Below are 27437 nucleotides of genomic sequence, written 5' to 3' on the forward strand. Positions count from 1 at the left end.
AACTTCACTTTAAAATAAATCGTTAACAACCGAAGTGCTAACATGACTACAGAAAAGTTGCATCAACTATATTTATTTGACAATCGAACTAGAGAACCAAGTTGTCCATGGACAAGTGTCAACTCAAAGGTGTGTGTGTGTGTGTGTGTGGTCTGAGGCTACATCTACACTAGAAACTCCAAGGCACTGCCGCTGGAGCACTTCTGCAGCAGCAGAAGTGTGCTCACACATGACTGTAATCCACCTCCACAAGAGGAATAGCTCTGAGCTCAGCGCTCAGAGCCTGTCTACACTAGCGCTCTTGCAGCACGGGGGGGGGGGGGGGTGATTTTTCATACACACACCCGAACCAGCAAGTTCGAATGCTATAAAATGTAAGTGTAGACAATCCCTGAGCTTCTGCACAAGTCCTTTACATAGTAAATTTTGTGAGTACAAAACTAAAGAAAGCAGACACAGAGCTTTCTGAATATTTTCACTACAATGGATTCTGTCAAGCGTATAGCCAATAATAGCTAAAACCAAGAAGTTGGTGAACTTGCTACATGACTTATCCTTAAAACAAAAAGCTGAAATAAAAAGAACATAAGCCTTAATGCATTAGTGCATAAGTCAACAATGGATTTCAACCTGTGGTCCACAGACCTCTATGGGTAAGATTTCCAAAGAGGTCCACCACCTCATTCAACATTTTGTAGGGGTCCACAAATGAAAAAAATGTTGAAAACTGCTGCACTAACAGCTTGGAGTTTGGGCAAAACTTCTCCTATTGGCAGGTTATTCCACAACTGTACATTAGAGAGATTCTTGAAACTTTCTTCCGGAGTATCTCGTACTGTCTGGCCACTGTCATAGACAAGATACTGTGCTGCACAGACCAAAGATCTCAGCTGGTACAGAAAGGGCTCTATAATGCAGTCTGAAGTGCTGGTAGTCATATGGCTTCTTGTCTCCACCTCCTAAATTGCATTAGGGACAACTACAAATATACTGAGTATGTTTTAAGTCAGGAATTGCTATAGTTGCCACAGAGATGTTATGTAATCATGAATGGATGAGATGATCGACATGAATATCTCTATTAAAACACAGTTTACCCTATGAACGAGCTTGAGAATTCCTTCTACAAACCATTACAGAGTTTCAAGAATTTTATCTCATCTTCAAAACAGTTTTATTATGCAGTTGTTTGTAATTAAGTACTGTTAAACCTTTTGGGATAAAAGTAGTGGATTTGGGCAACAAAGACCGGTAAAGGAAAATATTCTACAAGTATGCAAAGATCACTTTTTGGAAACAAAATTATTAGTATTAAATTAATCCTTATACAATCAATTACACACAAACTTGGGTCTGTTACAGACAGGGTCATACGTGTTTTTATTGTTTACTGCTTAGAAACAAGCTACAATCAATGGATAATACCTAAAAATGTGTATGAAGCATTGTAAATAAACGTTTATCATCCCACATCACACTGTATTGGTTAGCTTTCACAACATACAGCTGTCAGTAAGAAATCAACATCCTTGATCTTCTAACAGCAGCATTAGGGTGAGTTTTAAACATAAATTTCTAATTTGTTTTTTCAAAGGAAGGGATTGTTCCAAGACGAAGCTTTCCAGATACTGATACTTTCCTCAAGACAATAGATAGATAAGTAAAACCTCAGAGTTACAGACACCTCAGGAATGGAGGTTGTCCATAACTCTGAAATGGTCTGTAACTCCGAAAAAGACATTACGGACTTTAGCAGAGGAGTTGGGGCTGCAGCTGCAGGCAAAGGGTGGGGTCAGGGCTTCTGACCCTAGGCGCCACCAGGACTCCCGGGTTCTAGATCTTGGGGGGAGCGATGGAGCACCAGCGCTTTAGACCTAGGGCAGGAGCCCGCCTGCGGCTACGTTCTGATTTCAGCCCTGCAGAGGCACTGGGATCGGGGCTTCCGCCTTCTGCTCCCAGTTTCGTGGAGGGGAAGGGGCACCAGGGATTGGGGCTTCAGCCTCACAGCTCTGCTCCCAGTTTCAGCTTCAGAGGGGTGTTAGCTATGGGGGAAAGGAGAGGAGCGCTGGGGCTGAAACCGGCACTCCCCTCGTAGCTAAATTCCCGATCCCCAGAGCCCTCCACACACACCCCCACCAGCTGAAACCAGGAGTGGAGCTGCAGGGCTGAAGTTCCAATCCCCAACATGCACCCCTCCACCCACCCACCCACACAGAATCAATCCATCCCTTGCATTGGTCTCCCCCAACCCCTCACTGAAACCGGGAGCAGATCCATGGGGCTGAAGCCCCGAGCCCTGGCACCCCCAGCAGGGTGAAACCAGAAACAGAGTTGGGGCTGAAGCCCCAAGCCCAGCACTTCCCCACTCGGTCTAAAGCCCTGAGCCCCACTGCTCCCAAGGGTCAGAAGCCCTGAGCCCCCACTCCGCCCATAGCCCTGACCCCAAACACAAACCCTACAGCTGCAGCCCCAACTCTCCTGTGGCTGAAGCCCCAACGCAGTACAGTATTGCTTTTTTCAGTCCACGCTGTTGCCTCATGGAGGACTTCCAGTTTCACAGGGTGTCCAGTAAACCAGTAAATCCATAACTCTGGTGTTCACATCTTTTAAATATAGTAGACCTTCAGTGTTATAGCATAATTTATTACAGGAGGCAGACATGTCATTCCCATTAAAACTTCTGGATTAAGTTTTAATCCCATATGCATTTAAGAGACTAAATCCTTAAAACAAACTCCCAACACACTTACTTGTAACTAAATCTTGTAGTCTTGTCTACACAAGAAAGTTACAATGGGAAAAAGGCTAATTAGAGGTCATGGATCCACCAGTACCTTGCCTCTCCAGAGATACCCTCTCTGCATCAGTGAAGGAGTGCCTGTGGAACTATACTCCATGACGTACACACTGCACCCATGGTCTCCAGTCCTGCACACATTAAAACCTTACAAAGTAAAGGGCATAGTTTAACCTAAGTATATTAATATCTTTACTACCAATTGTCACAGTAGCTAGGCACTTCTGTTTTAAAAATTAAAGCCATAAACTATTGTGTCACCTGTACTCTGCAGAAAGAAAATTTCTAGATCATCAAGTTGCAGACTGTACCTCGAATTTTAATTTTTCCTATTTGGTCTGCAGAGGAGAAATTGTTTAGGAAAATCTCCAAGTCACCTATTTTTCTAACAAATATACTACCGCTCTGGAGAAGCTTCATTAGTTCAATTCATCCTAAAAACGAGTGAGCAAATCAGTTAACCATTTCAAAAAATGAATCCTAATACAACCTCACACATTGCCTTCCTTTTAAACACCATCTTGTACTTTTTCTTCTCCATAATAAACAGCTTCTAGACAACTACTGAATACCCTGAACAAGTTATTTTAACAATACTTCAACTGCTATGAGACAGTACTAAGGGACACCATCAAGGTGGACTGTAGTTATTTTGAAAAAGAAAATTAAAAATCAATTTCAGGTATTACAACTGTTCACATTCTCTTCCCAATTTTTGTGGGTTCTATAATCATTTCTTTAAAAGATGTTTTCCCTTACCCGGTTATTGGGTGAAATGCCTACTCAGATAAAGGGGAGACTAATTATGTTGGGAAAAATTAGTGCAAACTATTCGCTAACTGCAGTCAGATTCGCCAAGTCAAAAGATTTTTCTTCAAATTTTAGGTGTTATTTGTAACAATGGGAGGTAAAACATTTTTAGAGAACTATGCTTTCTTATGACTTTGCCTCTCAAGCATTATACTTGCTGCTCTAAATTTACACTGGTTAAATGCTTTATTTTAAGATCCATGGCCATTCAAAATCTTGATTCGCAGGAGAGTTACACGTATAAATTCCTCATGCTTCAACAGATAAATATTTCCCAAATATTAAATTTAAACAGCTGATATTCATCCATTTATGATTTCAGGAGAACATAATATAGGCGTCTTTTTTTACACAGGGTATACAGTGGGCTGTCAAAATGGAATTCTGCTCATAAAAATCAGATCCAGAAGCAATTAGAAGCTGCAGTAGGGATGCTGAAAAGTGACTTTGCCTGCTGACAGTATTCATGGAAGAAAGAATAGCAAGTCAAGAAAAAGAAAAGCAAACTCTATAAAATGGAAAAAAGATGTGGAAAAGCATCTTACAGCTCAACAGGAATTTCTAAATGCATATTTATGTGAAATCTAGTATAACGCTTCTAGGCCCTGTTATAGCGTTACATTACAGCGTTAAGTAGTACTGCTATAAACAAAAATGAATTGGATTTTCTTGAATAACACCCACCACACAAATCCTATTTATGAACCCCTTTGAATTCAGAGTTACAAGTTTGATATACATTTAATACATTTCTAGTAAAATTATGTTTGTGAAGAGAATACTTATGATTTTCTGCTCAGATCAAGAAGACACTTGATTCAACAGAAGTCACTACTTAATAGCACTTTTACAGCTTTTTTCTGTACATTAATTACCACATTTTTGTGAAGTTTTGTACATCAAATAAAAGTCTAAGGGCAGGTGCTGTGGTAAAATAAATTTAGGAAGTGCTAGAAGGACTGAAGGGTCATATCCAGTACAGATAACTGGGGGGCACACACTTTGTAATACTTGTAGACAAAGGTTATTGCATTTGCACATACCAGGGGCTTCTTGAATTCCTTCATTCCAGGCCACAAAGCCCCTGAGTGCCATTCTGCCATCCATCTCTTTCAGCAGCTCCACACAAATTCCCCCAACCCCTCCCTCATGTTGGGACTCTGTGTACCCTCCTATTCTACCACTACAACCAGGGTCCCTCAACCTTCTCCCTGCCAGGGGTCTGTGTGCCTCCCATTCTCCATCTTCCCATACCAAGCTCCCCAATCTTCTCCCAAGGCCAGCAGTCAGTTCTCTGTGCCTCTCCATTATTCCTTCCTCCTATGTCAGAGGTTTTGTGTTCTCCCCACACCAGAGGGTCCTGTGTGCCCTCCCCATTCATCCTCCCACAGTTCAGGATCCCCCATTCTACCACCCATAGAAGGGGCTCTGTGCACATCTGCTTTCCCCATTCCTCCTTTCCCACCACAGCAGGGTACCCCACAATTCACGCCAGAAGGGATTGTGTATTCTCTCCTCTCCCCCTCTCATTCCAGTGTCCCCTAATCACCCCACTCCCAGGGGCTGTGCTCACACTCTTATTTTTCCTTGTCTGGGAGGAAAGTCATTCAAGGTATTAAGATGTTGAACTCTGCTGGGAGGAGACACAGAGATAAGCCTGGGATATTGTTATGCTGGATGGCATTAATGGGTGCCATCAACCTGTTGTTTGATCTAGAAGTAATTACAGAGGTGCTTTTCTAATTGGATAGCTGAGACTCCATATGTGTGCCATTTTTCCCTCTTATTTTTCCCATTTTCCCTCAAATCACTAGAATTCTGGCATTTGACCCCTAGCACTTTTCCTGTTATTTTGGAATTGATCAGATGTGGTGTTCTAAACTTACTGCATTACTGAGAAACAGTAGTTAGTTAGTAGTAGTAAGCAGGTTAGTTGAATGTAAGGCTTTCAGCCAATAAACAAGACAGGTGATGTGTTAAAGAAAAACCTGGAGCGTTCCTTCAATACACTTGAAGCAATGTGGGTAATTACATGCTGAATAACCATCTCATCATATTTTTTAAAAACAAGTTGGCTCTTTCAAGATCAAAAATCTTCATAAACCAGAATTTAGGTGAAGAAATGGAACTATCCCAGCACAGTATAAGTGTTCACCATTTTCCTCCTCCTGCAGGAAGCAACTGCATGCCATACATCAGTGGTTCTCAAACTTTTGTAATGGTGACCCCTTTCATATAGCAAGCCCCTGAGTGTGACCCCCCTTATAAATTAAAAAACTTTAAAATATATTTAACACTATTATAAATGCTGGAGGCAAAGCAGGGTTTGGGGTGGAGGCTGACAGCTCACGACCCCCCATGTAATAACCCTGTGACTCCCTGAGGGGTCCCAACCTCCCAGTTTGAGAACCCCTGCCATACATGAAAGCCTTACTGTGAAGGAGGTCAATTTCCCAGCAGTTGTTAGGCCACCTCTTTTGGGAACCACATGCCAAACAGTGTCCTGTAAGATGTGTCACCAGGTCACCCCAAAAAAGTTACACCCAACTGACAAGCTTCAGGTCATGGCCCCATTTTATCACTACAAATCTCTCCTCTCTGTTTAAGGTCAAAGATGAAGCAGTTTGGGTGAAATATGACCCTTACAATGTCTTACTTTGCTCATTGTAAACATTTAGCCCCTGAATCTCAGATGTGGTTTAATAGAGGCATTTCAGCCCTCTCTCTTTCCCTACTCCAAATTACTCAGCGAGATATCATCATGGAAGCTGCCTAGATCTATGCTCAAACCTGGGAGGCAGCAAAAGACGGAAGTCCATATCCAAAGGCCCAAACAGCCTGATTAAAAAGATTACTTGGATTTCCACCTTATAACTAAATCTAAGATTTCTCTATTATTAACCACAAACAATCTGACAGGGAATTAATATAAATTGAGAATTTATCAATTCAGATCCTATTTTATATTTGTGAAATTTACTAGCTTCAGAAAACTACTACTACTGATTACATAGGAAGACAGCAGAGAATTCTAAGATTTCTCACACCTCTTGAAATTTAAATAAAAGGTTTTCTTCCTTCCCCAGGCCTGTTTTAGTTTCCTCATAACTTGCATTTTTCTCACCGTAATTTAAAATATCATAGTAGTTTCCAAACATCACACTCAAAGATGCAATGTGTTTCCATGTCTCTCTTCTGTCTCTCTTCCCTTCCTGAGACATCCACAATCAGCACTTTATAGCACAGCCCTTTTCAAAATAAAAGCCTAAAACCTAGTACAGACATTTATATTTATCCCACTTTATACTTCCCTCACCATCCTTGAGTATGTTCCATCATTTTCACCCCCTACCTCCCAACTGCATCGTCTGTCAATTCATCGTTGAGCTTTATGGACAAATTTTTGCTCCTCGTCAGCCCAGGAGTAATTATAACTCACTTCTCACACGGGGAGCCTGGTACAACCCCGGTGTCCCCTGACCAGGGAAAGCTGGGTGGAGAGAGGCCGAGAAGGGAGTGAGACTCACTCGCAGAGGTCACGATCCCCCAGTATCCAAAGTTTGCGGTGCCCGGGAACCATGAGGAAATGACCACGCTGTATACAGCGCAGCTAGACCCGTCCCCTCACCGTCCCTGCACAGAGAGTGGCTGGGGACACCACCCACTGGCTATGAGGCGGGCGGGGGGGAAGAGTTGACCCAGCCCTCTGATACATCGGACACCGGGCAGAGAAGCGGGTTAACTTCACCGGCCCCGCGGATACCCACACGGCGAGGCTTCCTCCCCTCCCCGGAGCCCCGCCACACGCCGCACTCCGGCCGCCAGACACATGGGCCGGGCCCGGCCCCTCCCCTCACACACGGGGGCCGGGCCGCGTCCCCCCCCCTCCGTCCCGCGTCCCCCCTCAGCCACATGGGCCTTCCCTCACCGGTCATTGAGTTGGTCCTCGGTGCCCGGCAGCGGGTGCACCACGAAGTGGATCGATGTCATGTTGCGCTCCCCCCCAGAGGCCGGGCGCACAATGGGGGTGGGGGGAGCTCGGCGTCTCCTTGGGGCGGCGGGGGCGCTCGCACCCGCAGGCAGAGTCCTTCCCTCACCACAGCGACGCGACGCGGAGCGGGGTGCGGGGGCCCGCCACAGCAGCGCCAAGAAGAGACTCGCTCCGCGCCGCACTCACACACGCGCCGCCATCTTAACTTCCAGCGGCCCCTTCTCCCTTCTCCCTCCCCCACCTTGCGCCGCGCCGGGCTGGGCGGGGCGCCGATTGACCGACCGCGATGTAAGGCGCACGCTTACTGGCGCGTGGGTGGCCCGTCGCCGGTGTGTCTGTAAGGACGTAGCGGATTGGACCAGCGAGTCTGTAAAGCGCGACCACGTCGGACGTGAAGTACGTAGAGACCACGCGCTGCTGGGAGAAGCCGCTGGTAGCGGGTGTGGGGTTGCGGCGCGCTCCGGTGCGGGGGAGGGGACGAGGGTGCGGCTGCGCGCCACAGCCTGGCTGGGGGAGTGGCCGGCTCGGCTCGCTATGGCGGAAGGGAGGCCTGGCCCCCGTGCTCGGCTCACGGCGGCAGCTTGAGGCCTCCCTCGGGCCTGGGCTAGCGTGTCTGGGCGCTGCAGTCCTGCCTGGAGGGCGGTGCCGATACAGAGAGGTCGGGGTTCGGGGCCCCCGTGCCTCCGCTCTGCATCTGCGCTGGGAGCCCAGACCGGCGAGGGCTGGAAGGCGCTGCCGCACGGACGTCTGCTGCCCGCGAGGGGCTGGCTGTCTGCGGCAGGGGCTGTGCTCACGGTCCTCTCTGCCCGCCGGCGTCTAACCTCAACAAGCGCTAACTGACTGCACTGAGAGTGGTGTCTGAGCGCTTCAATACTCGTGTGTGGACAAGGCTAGGGATTACAATCGCTTTTGCTAGCTAACCGATACCTAATACAGCCAACAGCTGATTACAGAAGAGGCCTACGCTCTGTCTTGGGGTGTCTTGAAGACTTTTCCAACCATCAGGGTAGCAGGAAAGAATACTCTTTCTGTCCTTGCCCCAAGTAGCTGTAGTGTGTGAACAGTTTAGCCCTGTTTCTGTCATGTGAACTGGAGTAGGAGGGGGAGACGGAAACATATTTAAAGTGGCGTTAAAAGCTATCCACAGCTGCTTTGGGGAGGGGAGCGATATTCAATCTTGAGTGTGGATTGAGCCTGAGATGTTGCCTTCTCAAGTGAGCATCTAGCCTAAATTTACTGTTGCTCTACCCATTTGTAATGATCGATTACTGCAACTACACTTGCAGAGACAGCAAGAGGGCTACTTTAACCAGCACTAAATTCAGTTAAATCAACAGACTACATGTATTTTCAGCTTGTGTAGACAAGTGCACTGACTTGTCACAATTAAAAAAAATTTGTTTAAAACATTTAGATCCCTAATGCCCTAGGTTACCAACATGGGAAATTGTAATTTAGGTGGTCAGCAATTATAGTGCTTGCTATTTTGTTTGATCAAAAAAGTTTCACTTTGGTTTATTTTTGTAACTGATCATGCTTCCACACACCAGAACAATGTTGTAGTGTGCAGTTGCAAAATCACAGGGGTTTGTCTGTCTGTTTGTTTTTAAAGGAATTTCTGCGATGGAATAAACATGTGGTCTACTAGTCTAGTGTGCTATTTCCAACAGCAGCCAGATCTATGGCTTTCAGAGAGTGGTGTAACTACCCTGCAGTCCGCATATGTGGGGGGGAGGGGGATAGATTCCACATAGTTCTCAGCCTGATCTGTTAGGTATTGACTTAAGCCTTAAAGCACAAAGTTTAATATCCCTTCCAAAAATTATCTTTAATGATAACTGAATATTCTTGAGCTCCATGAATATCCAGTCCTTTGTACATACTAAAACAACCTTCCTCTAGCATTTAACAAAAGGGTGCTATAAAAATATCTTTACAAAAATGAAGTTTTGTCCAACTCTTTTACATCTCATCTACACAATGATTATAACAGTGTTGGAGAGCCCAGTTGTAACACTAGTAAAATATATATAAAATTATTGCAAGATAGTGATTCACTGTTTTCAAGAGAATCAGTAATGGTAGATAAGGTCAATTTCTTAATAGGATATACATTTCCACAACATTTCAGATACATAACTAACTGCACTAAGTTATAACAAGTGATTCTAGATCAGATGTCTGAAGAAAATGTTTAAAGATTCCCTGAAATTGAACATTTCAGAAACATTGATAAGACAATCTTATTGAAATCTATGGTTTGGTTTTCTTTAATAATGTCACCTTAAGTTAAAGAGCAGTCTTGGTTACATCTTAAAGTTCCCTTTTGCCTTTCGCCACGCTTTTCTCTCTCAGTGCAGGAGGGAAATTTCCTTTTTTGTCTCTCCCTCCCCTCCCCCCCCCTTTTGAAGGGCTCACACTTCAAGGAATGGGGGGAAATGTTGCAAATGGATGACTATAAAAAGAAAGCACAGTGCACCTAATCATTTTCTAGAGAGAACTGGCCTTCTACTAGTTGTTTCTTCAGCAGGAACACTGACTCCCCTCCTCTGCTGATATTTGGGGAGGGAAGGAGGGTTGTCAGACCAACAGAGAGAGAGAGAACATCTCTGCTTTGGGCATGAGCTGTCTTCTAGTAATGCTACTGTGTTGTTAAAGGGAGCTTTCCCTTAGTGGAATGTGGGTGCTGCAGTGAACCTGAGCCCTCCAGCTCCTCCCAGTGACAAGTTGGTCTGGTCTAGCTTCCACACTTCACCCTCCCATCAATTGTTTGTGACATTAGCCTGCCACTGCTTACCAGTCTCACTGAACTTGGTGTGAGGGGGAAAATTCAGCCGTGTGCTAACAATGCTGTATTATATATTTGCTTCCTCTGCATTTCTGTTTTTTATAATGTGTACTGTATGGTATCGAGCATGTTATCAGTGCTAAACAAATACTTGTTTTAAGGAATGAAGGCACAGCACAGTTCACCTAGTTTCTATTCCTGGGACTCTGTAGATTTCCTTTGTGACCTAAGTTCTGGTAATAACATTAGTGTCCACTTGATTTCCTCCTTGTGTGTTTGACCTCATGAGTCTGTCAGATCAAAAATTTGGGAGATCAGCTTGTTTGGATAGCTTGCTTTTCAAGGGCCTACGTGAAGAATTTTCAGTTGATCAGCTGGCAACACTACTCCTGAGAGAACTGTGTCACAAAATTAAAAATTCTGCAAATTTTATTTGTCAAAATAACAATATAATCACATCATTTCAATTATTTTGGCAATTTATTTCAAAATACCTGTCAGCAAGTGTGTCTGTGACAATACAGATTCAGGAAATGCTTTTTCACAAGTTGATTACTTACTAAGCATATTAGCACATTTATATGGCTCCACGAGTGAGCAGGATGGAATCTCACACACATGTCCAGTCCTGCCCCCAATCCAGGTGTGGGGTAAGCGAGCTCAGGCTAGCAGGATCCAAGTGTGGAGGGGCTTAGTGGGTGTGGGCGACTCAGTGGGGGATCCAGGTGGAGGGAGGGGATCTGAATGCACAGGGGCTCAGTGGGGGGTTCTGGGTGCAGGCGGAATAGGACTTGCAGGGAGATCCAGGTGAAGGTGGTCGGAGATCTGCAGGGGGCTCTTGCGGGAGAGTCTGGGTGCTGGGGAAGTGGAGCTTGGTGGGCTCCAGGTGCAGCTGGTTGGGACTCAGTGGGGTGGAGATCCAGGTGTGGGGCACTTGGTGTGGTAATCCAAGTGCAGGAGTGTGGGGGTTTGAATGTGGGGGGGGGACAGGGAAATGGTCTGGGTGCATGGGTGGGAGTCTGGATGCCAGAGGGTGGGCCTTGGTGGGGGTGGGGACAGAGTCTGGGGGAGGTCGGGATGCACCAGGATTGGATAGATCCCTGTACAGTGACCCCTTCCCCCCACAAGTGGAGAGCAATGGAAGCAGGAAGAAGGAGGCAGTGTAGAACTTCCTGCAGCAGCAGGAGGTTCCTGGGGTGCTCTGACCCAGCCCTGGCAGCAGCCCATGCAGGGGAAGAGGAAGTCCTGTCCACCAACAGCCCAGCCGGAACTAGCAGCTGGAGGCCAGCGCATAATAGGAGCCACCAGCCAGGATGTCCCCAGCCCCGCCCCTCCCTGGCTCCGGGCACGTGGCAATAGTGAGCAGAAGGGATAGAAAGAGACAAGCTCTGCCCCCTGAGACACTGATTTACATCTTCCCCAGCTGCTTCTGACACCAGAACCTGATGCATATCACCTCCTCCCGCCAGACCACGGCCTGGGAGTTTTTCCTGCAGGAAAAAAGTAAATTCTGTGGGGAACATTAAGGGAAAGTGTGGGACCGTTACTGAATGGGGGAGGCAACCTAGTGACAGATAATATGGAAAAAACTGAAGTACTCAATTTTTTTTTGCCTCATTCTTCACAAACAAGGTCAGCTTCCAGACTGCTGCACAGAGGAACTGCCCTCATTGGTTGAGGACTATTTAGAAAAGAACAGGTTGAGGACTATTTAGAAAAGCTGGACATTCACAAGTCCAGGGGTCTGGATCTAATGCAGGGTGCCGAGGGAGTTGGTGGATGTGATTGCAGAGCCATTGGTTATTATCTTTGAAAACTTGTGGTGAGTGGGGGAGGTCTTGCGCGACTGGAAAAAGGCAAATATAGTGCCCATCTTTAACAAAGGGAAGAAGGAGAATCTGGGGAACTACAGACTGGACAGGCTCACCTCAGTCCCCACAAAAATCATGGAGCAGGTCCTCAAGGAATCCATTTTGAAGCACTTTGAGGAGAGGAAAGTGATCAGGAACTGTCAACATGGATTCACCAAGGGCAAGTCATGCCTGGCCATCCTGATTGCCTTCTATAATGAGATAACTGGCTCTATGGATATAGGGAAAACACTGGACATGATACACCTTGCCTTTAGCAAAGCTTTTGATATGGTCTCTCAGTATTCTTGCCAGCATGTTAAAAAAAAGTATGGATTGGATGAATGGACTATAAGGTGAATAGAAATCTGGCTAGATCATCAGGCTCAATGGGTAGTGATCAACAGCTCAGTGTTTAGTTAGCAGCCAGTACCAAGCAGAATGCCCAAGAGGTTGGTCCTGGGACTGGTTTGGTTCTGAATGTTGGGATGGATTGCACCCTCAGCAAGTTCATGGATTACACTAAGCTGGGGGGAGAGGTAGATACGCTGGGGGGTAGGGATAGGGTCCAGAGTGGCCTCGACAAACTTTAGGATTGGGCCAAAAGAAATCTAATGAGGTTCAACAAGGAAAAGTGCAGAGTCCTGCCCTTAGGAAGGAATAATTCCATGCACTGCTACAAGCTGGGGACCGACTGGCTAAGCGGCAGTTCTGCAGAAAAGGACCTAGGGATTACAGTAGATGAGAAGCTGGATATGAATCAGCCTCTTGGCAACAAGGGCACATTGTTAACGGCATATTGGGCTGCATTAGTTGGAGCATTGCCAGCAGATTGAGGGAAGTGATTATTCCCCTCATTCAGCACTGGTTAAGGCCACTGCATCCAGTTTTGGGCCCCCACTACAGAAAGGATGTGGACAAATTGGAAAGAGTCCAGTGGAGGGAAATGAAAATGATTAGGGGGCTGGGGCACATGACTTATGAGGAGAGGCTGAGGAAACGGCTTATTGAGTCTGCAGAAAAGAAGAGTGAGAGGGGATTTGATAGCAGCCTTCAGCTACCTGAAGGGGAGTTCCAAAGAGGCTGGAGCTAGGCTGTTCTCAGTGGTGGCAGATGATAGAACAAAGAGCAGTGGTCTCAAGTTGCAGTGAGGGAAGTCTAGGTTGGATATTAGGAAAAACTATTTCACTAGGAAGGTGGTGAAATGGGCTACCTAGGGAGGTGGTGGAATCTCCATCCTAAGAGGTTTTTAAGGCCCAGCTTGACAAAGCCCCGGCTGGGATGATTTAGTTGTGGTTGATACTGCTTTGAGCAGGGAGTTGGAGCAGATCTCTTCCAATCCTAATCTTCTTTGATTCTAATTCCTTGCTTGCGCAGTGGTGCAGAATTCCCCCAGGAGTACAACATGGATTGCTCTTTAACAGATCTCACCAAGTGTAGCACATAAGCAAATCCTGCACTCCCTACTCAGACATAAGTCCAGTAAATTGGAATGGAAATTTTGTCCAGGTAAAAGATGGCAGGATTAGATTGCCATAATTAGAAACCCTCTCTTTTCAGAAGTACGATATATGATCAAACAATTTTAAAGAGAAGGTACCTTCCAGAATGGACCAACGTCTATTACCACCAGCCATCCCACTATAATTTCTCTGCTGTGGAGAGTAAGTAAAATAATGAAAAAACAATAAAAATTGTGTTTTATAATGGAGTTGACACCAATCTTTGTCTTTGATGGGACCTTAACATCTGTGTATAACTCAGCCTGTTTCCTATATTTTATTTTCTAAAAATAGCAAACACTCAGGTTGAATTATTTTCAAATCTCTGAACATTGACAAGTATACCCTTGATAAGGTAAAAAAGAGCCATCCTCTTTTTATAAAGTCTAGGGCAGGGAGATTCTCCTTTTTGGGGTTATGTAGCTGCAGAAATGCAATCCCTAGACATCCCGACTTGCCCTCTCCTCCCTCTCTTCACGGTGCTCTCATGTCATCAAATAAAGGTGTGATTCTGAACTTTGCTAATTTGAAACTTCTTCCTTTTTTCAGGACAGCTGCAATAAGCTATACCAAGAAGGAGCCAGCATAGCTCTTTCTTTTAGGATTTGGTGAACCTGTTTCCCAAATTCCATAATTTCTTTCATCACGTGAGTCACTAGTAAGGATAGTAGCTATTATCAAACTATCTGAATATAGCACAACTTTGTTCTGCATTTATTCCCAAGATGATAGATGAACACCTTCTTAGTTTTGTTATTACCCTCTCGTATTTATTTCCAGACAATAACTCCATTAAAAATGGAGTTAGTTGAGAGTGCAAATCTGTAATTTAGAGTAGAAAAACATTACAAAGATGTTGCAATTATCCCAATACAAGCATTATTGACCCAGCATATTCAATGTTAAGGTTAAACTTAAAAGAAATCCTAGTCTGTTAATGTGGCAATTCACAATTATGACACCAAAATAACTTTAATTCTCCCCTGTAGTGACACTATGCAATAATCATACATTTATGAATAAGGAATTTTAGTGTTTGTAGTCCCAGTTTAGATGGATTTTTAAAAATAATAGATTTTTTTTCATTTTTTTACACAGTTTTGCCTCCTGGTGTCTCTACAGGGCAGAGTTAAGATTGTTTGGATGCCTTAGTGCTGCATTCCCTTATCACTCTTTGTTATTTCTGCAGATATTCTCCAGATCAAGCTCCCAGGCAACTGGAATCTGTTATTTACAACAGTTAGTACAGCTGAATGTTCTTTAAATCAGAATGACTGAAGTTGAAAGAGCAAGACCTACATCTGTTGTTAATTCTGTCTGGATGCTTTGCAGCTCAGATTTCATTGATTTTATTTCAGACAATTCTCAAATACCTGCCTTCATTTCAGACATATTCCCATTTTCTATTGTACTGTGTTGTGAGTAGAACATTGGCTCATGGAATGTTCTGCCACGGATCTTGCTGCTTCTCTTAAGAAAGATCTTGTTACTAGCAATGTGTTTATGTACAGGTGTTTGGAGGCCTCCAGACACTAGTCTCCTGGTTCTCTGAGTCATTTAAATTGACAAATGCAAAGACTGATGCAGTGGAGCTCTCTTAAGGAGCAGTCAGCTTGTACCCATTTCCTCTCTCTCACATGCACTATTTGGGATTTAGGAGTTTATGGAAATTAGATAAAAGACAGATGGGGGTGGGGGGAGTCTGGAAACCCCCATAAGGGAGCCTGCTTCTTCTGAGTCCTGCTGGTGGAATTCCATGTGGGCATTTTCTGTAGCCCTGTTTACACTTGGAATTATCTGAGAACATAAAAACGGCCATACTGGATCAGACCAAAGGTCCATTTAGCCCAGTATCCTGCCTTCCAACAGTGGCCAAAGCCAGGTGCTTCAGATAGAATGAACAGAACAGGTAATCATCAAGTGATCCATCCCCGGCCACCCATTCCTAGCTTCTGGCACACAGAGGCTAGGGACACCATCACTGCCCATCCTGGCTAATAGCCATTGAGGGATCTATCCTCCATGAATTTATCTAGTTCTTTTTTGAACCCTGTCCTAGTCTTCTCTGGCAAAGAGTTCCACAAGCTGACTATGCGTTGTGTGAAGAAATACTTCCTTTTATTTGTTTTTAACCTGCTGCCTATTAATTTTAGCCATTGGTGTAGCTGCATTAGCGTAAACCCCTGGTGTAGACAAGGAAAGTCATGATTTGCTCCAGTAGAATTTACCCCACTTGAAACCAGGATAAACTCCGCTAGTGCAAATATCAGCTTGCTTTCTTCACAGTAGGAGTTTGCACTGATGCTGCTACATTGATGGCTAAAAGAAAGATAACTAATTCCAAGTATAGACAAGACTCAAAAGTGCTTCATCCATCAGAGAAAACTAGCAGTTTACGGATTATTTTGTTGTTCTGATATTATTTTGGAACAATGGACACAAATGGAATTTCCAACTGGTTGTTAGTAATGTCCCTTACTCATCAATGAGGCTTAATTAATGTATAGCACTGAGTAATTTTCTTATTTTTATTTATAAATTCAGTTTCAGGATAGCAGTAAGGGCCAGATTCACAAAGGTACATAAATGCCTAAGTCCCAGATTTGACTCCACTCTGATTCACAGAACTCCTACCAACCTGTCGGTGAATAAACTCACTCTGCACCTAAGTTTTCAGGGTAAAAGTTCTCTCGGCATCCATGTTGCTCCCTTACTCTAGATCTCCAGATGCCTATTTCCCCCAGCAAGCCGCAGAGTGATTCACAACCCTGGGGAAGATGAGCGTTCATGTACCAGTGTTGCATGTGGGGCCCAATCCAGTAGGTGTGCTTAGCTGCTGCCTATCTGCTCAGGTTCCATTCAAATACTGGCTGCTAGAAGAGGAGGTGGTAGTGCCACTTTATAACTTTTATCCCACTAGTTAGCACACTTGTCTGGGGTGTGGGAGATGCAGATTCAATTCCCCCTCTTTCTTCCAGAGGAGGAGAAAGGATTTGAACAGGGTGTGACTCAGGGCAGCCCTCACTGAGAATGCCAAGGTTAGGGCAGGCTGCAAAAGGGAGAGCAGATACTTCCAAAACTAGGGGTTAACACTGAAGTTAAACTCACCAACCAGTCACACACTGTACTTCTGATCTCCCACACTGGTTATCAAGAAGTTTTTAAAAAAGAAATCATGCAGCCCCTTACTGCATTCCAGTTCTCTGGCTCCTAATTAGCATCTAGGTCCAGTACAGTGAGAAGTTATTTAAAAACTCTGCTCACAATACAAAATGTTCTTCTGACTCCAAAGGGTCAGCCACATTACCAGGTCAATATTAGTTTAGATCTTACCCTAAATATCACACTGCCAGCCAATCCTTTAGTGTCTAAAACTAAAGGTTTATTACAAAGAAAAAGAGAACAAGAAGAGAGTTATTAAATGGCAAAGTAATCAGCTACATACTTCAAACTTCAGCATCTATACATCAGGTTCTTAGCAGTAGTGGTGAGTTTGCTGCTTTAAAGTTCCTCTGGAACACATCCACAGGCTGAATACGTCATTCAATCCTTTGTTCAGAGCTTTGTTTGTCGAAAAGTTACTCCACAGGTAAGAAGCAGGAGTGAAGACAAAATGGAGAAGATGCAGCTACTTTTTGTAGTCTTTTGCCACGTGGCTTGTATTTCCTTTGTCCCAAACACAAGCTTCCAGCACATGGCATGGCATGGAAAAGAGTTCTGTGTCCACAAGGATACCACATGCCTTGTTGATTCATAAGGTGTATTTCCTCATTCCTTTCAATGGGTTCATTGTACAGTTGATGACCTTTGATGGGCCATCAAACAGGATAGGCAGTGCTGATGCCAATCTATCTGAGGGTGTCACCCAGAAACACAGCCCAAGTTTGGAAATACAGATGTAGCATACATATCTATAACTCATAATACAAAGGTGATACAAACAAACAGGATTATCATACTTGGAAAATCATAACATTTTTACAGATACCTTCCATGGCATATCTGGTCAGATTCCTTCTAATTTTATAATATTGGTGTTAACTATATCATAAAGTGTCTCCTATATTTCATACAGCATCACACAGGGGTCTGCACCTCTTAGGAGAGGGATGTAACCACTGAGCTAGGGGCTATCCTCGTGTGAGGCTTCCTCAGTCTCTCTTATTGAAACTGTTCCACTATGGCTAAATAATGAAACAGCGATTGATTCGTGGACTGGACCCTGGCTCTCCCAGGTGGGTAAACACTGGACTACAGAGTCATTCTTGCTTTCTGTCCAGCCAAGTATTTATTTAAGTATTTATCCACAGTGGAACAGTCATGCCTCTCTCTCTCTGAGATGGGCAGAGCTTAGGATACACCATTCTCCTCATCATCTTCCATTGGCTAGCTTAGGCATGGAGCCAACTACCGTGCTCGTTTTGTGCATTGCATTCTAAGGCACGTCTCTTTCCCCATTCAAAATTTGTGTAGGACTCATAACTCAGCTTTGTGGATCACAATATTGTTCCTGTATTTTCTAGGTTCCTAAAAGTTAGGTGCTGTGATTCTCAGCATTGCAAGCCCTAAATCCCTGAAGTCACAATATCTTTCATGTTTTTGTCATTCCATGCACATATTTCTCAGTAAAGAATGATGTGTATAGATGAACAGCAGCATTTAAGAGTCTCTCAGCTGAGTAGAAGTGAATCTTTCTGATGTCAGCAGAACTTATTCCCATGAGGGGTACTGGAACAGAGGGGCCAGGGGGCCATGGCCCTCCCACTTTTTACTGCCCATAAGGGCAAGCAACAGGAACAGAGGGCAGGGAGGAGCAAGTGGGGAGTGGGACAGTGGGGGAAAGAGGCAGTGCAGGAGTAAGGCCTGGGGAGGAAGGGGTGGTGTGAAGGCAGGGACTCGGGGCAGTAGCCATCTGAGGTCAGGGCTTTGGGGAGAATGAGTGGGCCATGGTTCGGGTGCTGGTGGACTCCTACTTTTAAGGAGCTTCTGCCACCCTAATTCCCACCATTCTCGCATTTTAAGGACATCAAAAAGACATTAAGGAAAACTTCAATAATGTAAGAGGTATTCTAATCACTATATCTATTTACAAAATAAATTTAATTAAAAACAGTAAAAAATGCATTTACTAACTCATGGAACAAATTAAAACATGCCTTAAATATAATTTTCTTTAAAAAATTAACAAATAATCACAGTAAGTCTGATGGAGTAGGCTAGACACAGGAAATATATCTCACTATGTCACACTTCCCAGAACTGTAAATGATGCCACTGGGTACCTTAGGTCTAGTTTACACTAGAAAAGGTTTGCTGGTATAGTCATACTTGCATAGCTATACCAGCAAATCCTCTTAGTATAAACACACAGTATATTATACTGGCCAAAAAAAAAAAAAAGAAGGGGGGGGGTCCTGGTTCCTCAAACAAAATAATCTATGCTGGTGTCATAGGGTGGCCAGCTCCAGACCACCTCCTCTTGGCCTCAGGGTGGCCCTGTATGCAACCCTCTGCCTCCATTTCCCTCTTCCAGAGGCCTCAATAACAACACACAAGCTTTCAGAGTAGAAACATCCTTTTGTGGGGTTAATTTATTACAGAAGTCCCACAAGAAGTCTGATCTGGCTCCATTGCTCACTAAGGAACTCTTATTGCCCCATCCTTCAAGGGCAACTTGTTCCTGAAGCTCTCAAACCAGCTCTGCTCTTCTGTGCACTTTGTGGGTAACTGTGTTTGTTTGTTTGTCTTTCTTTCTTTCTTCTCTTCTAGTTCTGAACTTTCCCTTGCCCTTAGGCTGTTTCTCATTTGACTCCCAGGAGCAGCCTTGTCCTTCTCGTTATACCAAACTAGGGCACATCTGGACTGGAACAAGAGAGCTGGGACAGATTTAATTTTAGGGGCCATTTATCCTGTTGTGACTGGCACAGTTTAACTAAACTTTCCCAGTTTAATTATGTCTACACTACAGTTTTTGCTAATGTAGAACTACTGGGGATGGGGGGAGGAGGAAATCACATGGTTAGCAGCACTGAAATACCAGCAAAAGTTTCTAGTGAAGACCTGGCTGTAGTAGGAGCTGATGTTTTGCTGACACCTCATCAGAAGTATGCAGTGTAGTTGTAGCTGTGTTGGTCCCAGGATATTCGAGACAGGGTGAGTGAGGTAATATCTTTCATTGGACCAACTTCTGTTGGTAAGTGAGACAAGCATTTGAGCCACGTAGACCTGAAGCAGAGCTCTCTGTGGCTCAAAAGCTTGTCTCCAGTCTCAACAACAGAAATCTGTCCAATAGAAGACTCACCCACCCTGTATCACATCATCTGTTAAATTAAGGCACATGGAATGCAGCTTACCAATGGATAGAGTTACCACCTAGCTGGTATTTGACCAGCCTTGCTATACATTCAAGTATATAGTTAAAATATAGAATCAATGCAGTCTGGAAAAAAATAATCTCAGTGAAGACAGGCACACACAAAGCAGCTTGGAGAAACTCAATGAAGGTAAGAAAATGATGTTATAAATCTCTCTAGATACTATAAGTAGTTGTTGAAGGAGAAGGGGTTGTGGAGTTGCCTTGTGGTTGGGGGTTGGAGTTGCCGCTGGCTTGTCTTGTGGGGGGGGGTAAGGGGGGTAGGTGCCAGTTTTTATTTGTTGGTTGTTGTTGGTATTTTGCATTTCAAAAAGGTGGTAATCCTCAGGCCCTCTCAGAGGTCCAGAAAGGCCCAGGAAACTTCCAGCTTTTGAGGCCCCTATCCACAATAAAAAAAAAAATGATGACACACGAAAACAAAATAAGGCACCAAAAAAAAGAGTGAGACATAATTTGAATAATTTTTTTAATAAATGTTTTTCTAGCCTTTTTCTGTGCAAATGCACTAATTATTGATAAAAGTATAGCTTTCATGCAATGTCACAGTTGATATTAAGCATGGCAAGCCCAATCAAATGCTCTTGTCCCAAGTGGAATGGCAATAGTTCTTTACCTGCTTCAGCACGTCCACATGAAGCCACTGATGCAGGCAAAGTGACAAGAATACGCAATGCAATTGTGATATTAGAAAACACCCCAGAGAATCCAAGTTTGAGTATTTCCTGAATCAATTTCTTTGGCTTGCAATCCAATTTAAAGTTTGTGGAATATATTCGTCCTAGGAAGATGACCTCATCACTGAGATCTTTTAAGATTTCTATGTTGTACTGTTGCTGAAATTGTTCAGCTGCAGAAAGTAGATCTTCATTACTCAGTCTGTTGAACTGCCAAAGAAACCCAGAAAGGGGACAAATTAGTCGCAGTAACTCAAATTGACATGTAAGACCTGATTGAATAGAGTCAATGACGACAAGGAAGACATTGACCCTATAATGCTGCTCAGCATCAGATTCAGTAGGTAAGTTGCAATCGGTGGAGAAATCAGATGAAATGCCAATATTCTGTGCAACTAATTTGGATTCACTCAGGATCGTATCCCATTGTTCACGAATCTGTTGAATGTCATTGATAAGACTTTCAGTGTTATCCCTCTCAACATCAAGTGTGGCATTGCATGCTTCAATTACCAGATTAGTTTGGTGGATCATTGTAAGTAGCTTCATCCACAAAGATGACATCAGAATGCATTCAAATTTGGAAATATGCTTCTGAATAAATTGAAGTTCAGTTTGAGCCTGTGCAGTGAGATTGAGAGATTCAAGCTCATTTAGAGCCTCTCACTGAGTTCAAATGCTGCGCAACAAGTCGAGCGCCATCAATCTGTGCAGACCATCCAGTTTTTGACATCTCATGCAGTGAACAGGAAGATACTGCTTCAGAATTTCCCACCTCTGTGGACTGCTACTGAAGAGATTGTACATTTGCTGAACAGTTCCAAACTAAGTAATTGCCTCCTTGCATGATTTGTCCCAATCAACACCTACAAGGTTTAGTGTGTGGTTTCACAGCTGGAGAAAATACAGTTTGAATTATGTTCAAGCAGTTCTGCTTGAACACCTTTGTACTTCCCAGTCATATTAGATCAATTTTCATAGATTTTTCAAGTCTTCATTGGTCAAGCCCAACTTAAAACCTTCTAGAATTGCTAGTACTTGAACAGCAATTTCCTTTACAGTTTTTCTTGTGAAATTGTCGAACAAAATAAACCCTTATTCAATTGAAAATTTTGAAAATATGTTACAATCTTAACATATTGAATAACCATAATAGTCTGTTCCTTGTGAGAACAACCTGGAGTGGCGTCAACAATGACTGAAAAATACTTGGGGTTTCGAATATCATCAAGAATTGTTGTTTGTACGAATGACCCACATGGCTCAATAAACTCATTTTGTATGCATGGGGAGAGATAATTGACTTGCATGCACTTTTGACTCTCTTGCAATTCTTGAACATGTTTAACATGCTCTGATAAAAATGAGTCATATTCTGGAGGAGCTCAGCTATGCCTAGAAACTTTCCATTTGCTGATCACCAGTACGTTGACTGGAACCAAAGAAAACCAATCCCCGCTCAGAAAGAAAAAGGATGACTTTCAGGGTGTGCTCAAAAAGTCTTTTCTAGTTATTAGTTTCTGTAGAGAGTTAGTCAAGAGTAAATTCTCAACTGAACTTTCAGCTGATGCTGCCCTACTGGCTGATTTCCATGCAACATTGTTGTTTCCTTTGTGTGATGTTGAACTCTAGTGATAGTATTCAGTCTTTCAACTTCCTCCAACCTCTGTTGATGCTCCATCCTAATTGATCAGAGAGAACTGATGCATTTGCAGCACTTTTGTTCAAAATGAAGCAGGGTGCACAGTGCAGAGATTGTTCTTCCATACTAAAGCATAACTAGTGTCTTGTGCAGATCTCACCATTTGGAAGAGTTTTTGTGAGCAGACAAGTAGGGAAAGCATGATTATCAGCATTTCATGGAATGTTACTTGGAATTTCAAAACAACTAATTTGAAGAAAAGATTGCATTTGGGCAGCATTGCTCGTCAATAATTCCAGTGTCAGTCACAGTCAAACTTTTAGTATTCATGAATTGTTCTTGCTGTGTAAGATCTACTCATTTTCCGGTTGTTGAGTTTCTTGATGGTACACAGGATCTTCTGCTGCATCTGTTACTGTTGTCACATCTCCTTCTTGACTACTGTCCTCATGTTCAGGTATTGGCATTGAAATATCACCTGTTGGAGTTGCAGAGTTTTCATTGTAGCATTGTTTGTTGGATTAGGTGTGTTTTCCAGTGGTTTGAGAAATGAAGTTATTGGCTTTGAGCTCTTAACTGCTGATTCACTCAGTTGTTTTCGTCTCTTGCTTCCACCAGTTTCAAATCTCCTCTTCACAGTGATCTATCTGGTCAACATGTAGCCTATCCACACTTGAAATATTCTGCTGTAAATAAGTAGCTTATCTACACTTGAAAACTTCTACTGTAAACATGTACACAAATGCTGAATGGTACAGAAATGCTGAAAAGACTTAAAACAAAGGAATATGAATTAAGAACACAAAATGAAACAGTCAGGTTATTATCCTTACAACTGAATCAAAACTCAAGCACACAAGGTATAACATAACAGGTTGAGCTGAAGACAGAGGGATGATGAATATATATATATATATATATAACAAACACAGACACAGAGAGAGGGATAATGTCCAGAAATTTCAATTGTGCATCCTCACGAAATTCACTGTACAAGACTGTCCTCACAAATGTTCACCTTGAATCTGGGCCTATAGACCATGAAAGCCTATGATGATGGCCAAGCTACCACGCTAGGGCTCCACCAACCAACCAGTCAGCTCTTTTAGCTACCATATGAAGATAATAATGAGGAATTCTCACACATAAATAATTCCTTAGTCAACTAGATGTAAAACTATAAAGACACTAAAATGTAACAATTCTCTACTTTTCAACACACATTTGATCTAGCACCAGCCACTAATAGTGGTTTGTTTATATAATCAGCTGATCTGAGAGGACACCTTCATCATGGTCTAATCTTGTGCTATCAGAACCGACATATTTTTACTAATATTTATGAACGTTTTTAGCTCTCTAATATGACAAAATCTATATCAGTTAACAAAAAAAGTATGTCTTTTACCAAATCACAGCTCTTATTTACTTAAATTTGCAGCTCTAAGCTGAGAATGTGTGTCACATTTTGGTCTGATAGGGATGCGCATAAAAACAAGTTGTGAAACTTATCAAATGTCAAAAAATTAACAAGTGTCTAAATTTGAGGCCCTCTTTTAGTTTGAGACCCAGGCCAAATGGCCCTCTGGTCCCCACCTCTGACTGGTCCTGGTAACCCTATCAACAGAATGCATGGGAAAGACAAAGATTCTTTCAATTTGCTGTTAGGTAAGATCTATTATTTCTGGGATTGACTTCAACAGGGCCAGGATTTAACTCCTTACTCTTAACCTACTTCCCAGCCCAAAGCATTGTCACATGTTATCTACCATTGAGAGAGACAGCAGAGCCATTTATAGTACAGACAGAAAGGTAGGATGACGTATTTCTAAAAACCTGTTAAATTATTTTTTTTAAATTGCACTTACTTTGTAAGGATTAATCTCTCAGTGAACCAGGTCAAATATACTCATTGCAGAAACAGATATTTTCACTAACTGCTAGTTCTGCAAACTCAGCCTGGGATCTGAAAGTCAAACTGTTTTGTGGTTTGGTTTTGTTTGTTTTGGCTTTTTAAACATACCACTTATTAAGATTCTGTAAGCTAAATTCTGCCTTCATTTACACCTGTGCAACCAAGTTGTCTTCCAGGGTTTAGCACAAGTATAAGTGAAGGCACAGTTTGGTATCACAATAGGAATTTAATTACAGTCACCATTGATAATGCATGTGCTGGAATGTATAGTCAAACTCATTTTCCTGGAGTTATTTTGGTTCCAAAGGGCTAACAGGAATAAATATGCATACACACATACATACACACACTGAATTTAGCACAAGTTGTTCATTTTACATAACCCTTTTGTAGAGTAGAAATGCATTAATAATATTTTTATTTAACTACAGTGGTGAAAGTATAGCAACTAATGATAATGACTGTAGTTTTTCTTTCAAGTATTGTTATTCACATTACAACTTCTGCAATGGTTTTTTAATGTCATTCAGAATTGAGGCTTCCTGTGCTCAGAAGAATCTCTTATTTGAACAAGAGGGGGAAAAAAATTGCCTAAAGACCCTATCTGGTCCTCTCATGGAAAACTTTGAAATAAATTCTATTCAGAGAGCGTTCTAATTATGGTCACATTGGAAAAGTCTTAATGGAGTGGTGTCATAACTTTAGTCCCAGATTTGGACCTTAGCGTCCAAAATATGGGGGTTAGCATGAAAACCTCCAAGCTTAGTTACCAGCTTGGACCTGGTACTTGCTGCCACCACCCAAAAAATTAGAGTGTTTTGGGGCACTCTGGTCCCCCCTGAAAAACCTTCCCTGGGGACCCCAAGACCCAAATCCCTTGAGTCTCACAACAAAGGGAAATAATCCTTTTTCCCTTCCCCCCTCCAGGTGCTCCTGGAGAGATACACAGACACAAGCTCTGTGAATCCAAACAGAGTGACTCCCCCTCTCCGTTTCCAGTCCTGGAAACAAAAGCACTTTCCTCTTCACCCAGAGGGAATGCAAAATCAGGCTAGCAAATCCAACACACACAGATCTCCCCCTGATTTCTTCCTCCCACCAATTCCCTGGTGAGTACAGACTCAATTTCCCTGAAATTTCCCAGAAAAGAAAACTCCAACAGGTCTCAAAAAGAAAGCTTTATATAAAAAGAAAGAAAATACATACAAATGGTCTCTCTGTATTAAGGTGACCAAATACAGGGTCAATTGCTTAGAAGAAATATTGAATAAACAGCCTTATTCAAAAAGAATACAAATCAAAGCACTCCAGCACTTATATTCATGCAAATACCAAAGAAAAGAAACCATATAACTTACCATCTGTTCTCTTTGTCCTTACACTTAGAAACAGAAGACTAGAAAGCAGAAACTACTTCTCCAAAGCTCAGAGAAAGCAGGCAGACAGAAAACAAAGACTCAAACACAAACTTCCCTCCACCCAGAGTTGAAAAAAATTCGGTTTCCTGATTGGTCCTCTGATCAGGTGCTTCAGGTGAAAGAGACATTAACCCTTAGCTATCTGTTGTGAAAAAAATTGCCTAAAGACTCTATCTGGTCCTCTCATGGAAAACTTTGAAATAAATTCTATTCAGAGAGCATTCTAATTATGGTCACATTGGAAAAGTCTTAATGGAGTGGACATCTCTAAAGAAACAGATGTGTGACAGATTTCTCTTTTGAATGGTTGAATTTTTGAAGCACTTTAGAAGGAATCTGTTGAGTTCATTGTGAGGAGAATGCAGTTCTGTCACTGTTTCCCTAACTTTAAACTTGCTCTTAAGGGAATCATTAAAGTGTTTTCTGTGTTGTGTAGGAGAAGCTGCGGGCGATTTTGCATCTCTCTTTTTGCTGATTATGTTGGATTGCTAAATAAAACAGCACTCTGAAAGGTTTTAATGAACTTAGTGCTGGTGAAAAACAAGCCTGGCAGCCCTGCATACTGAGACCTTCTGCCTTAATGAGTTCCTGTGTGGACAACATCAGAAGCTTCCCCTAACCCTAACTTGCCACTGTGCTTCAATTCCTAGCCAGCAGGAGTACCTTGAAGGCTTTTATTTGTGCTCTTTTTTTTTTGGTGCTGTTTGCTCTTGGGACGGAGAGGGACCAAACATCAATCCATGTTCTCCAGATCTTTTTAAACAAGTCTTTCATATTTCAAACTTGTAAGTAACAACTAGGCAAGGCATGTTAGTTTATCTTTGTTTTCTCAACTTGCAAATGTTCCCTTTGCTAGAGGGAGATATATTCCTGTTTTGTTGTAACTTTGAAACTAAGGCTAGAGGGGGTTCCTCTAGGTTCTTTAATTTGATTACCCTGTAAAGTTATTTTCCATCCTGATTTTACAAAGATGATTTTTCCATTTTCCTTTCAATAAAATCCTTCTTTTACGAACCTGACTGATTTTTCCATTGTCCAAAGACCCAGGGGTTTGGGTCTTTGATCACTTTGTAACCAATTGGTTAGTATATTATTCTTAAGCCTCCCCAGGAAAGGGGGTGTAAGGGCTTGGAGGGATATTTTGTGGGAAGAGGAACTCCAAGTGGTCCTTTCCCTGTTTCTTGTTAAATCACTTGGTGGTGGCAGCGTACCAGGTTTTAACTTAAGCTGATAGAAATAAGCTTAGGTGGCTTTCATGCGGGTCCCTACATCTGTACCCTAGGGTTCAGAGTGGGGAAGGAACCCTGACACAGCCCACCAGTGGATTACCCTGATGGGTGGCGGGCAACCCGAGGGCCACAAGTTGCCCACCACAGCCATGACCCATTCAGTCTCTGGCTTCTTCAGACACTGCTGATTATATGCATACCTAGGCTGCAATGCTGCAAAGCTTTATGCACATGCTTAACTTTAAACATCTGCCTAGTGCCACTAATTCTAATAAAGTTGAACATGGGGGTAAGGCTTTGCAGGATTGGGGCCCTATCCATTCAGAATTGGATAAGACCACAAAAGTCTGTGCACAGAAGCCATCAACCAACAACTTTCCTTTACTGCCAGCCAGGGATGGTTTGGAATCAGCTGTCTGGAAATGAAAGCTGTATAGTCTCATTGCCA

The 27437-nt window shown here is 43.0% G+C and overlaps 1 protein-coding gene across 12 annotated transcripts in view; it reads right to left on the minus strand.

Annotated features, from left to right (window-relative positions):
• UBR5 (ubiquitin protein ligase E3 component n-recognin 5) overlaps positions 1 to 7823 on the minus strand; it is a 160715-nt gene extending 152892 nt beyond the window's left edge. For all 12 annotated transcript variants that reach the window (XM_030553626.1, XM_030553617.1, XM_030553625.1 and 9 more), the window contains exon 1: positions 7536 to 7823. In XM_030553626.1, the coding sequence (XP_030409486.1) occupies positions 7536 to 7597 (62 nt within the window). In that variant the 5' untranslated portion in view covers positions 7598 to 7823. The remainder of the gene's footprint in view (positions 1 to 7535) is intronic.
• Positions 7824 to 27437: the final 19614 nt, after the last annotated feature.

Source organism: Gopherus evgoodei, chromosome 2 (assembly GCF_007399415.2).
Source record: "Gopherus evgoodei ecotype Sinaloan lineage chromosome 2, rGopEvg1_v1.p, whole genome shotgun sequence".
Lineage (NCBI taxonomy): Eukaryota > Metazoa > Chordata > Testudines > Testudinidae > Gopherus > Gopherus evgoodei.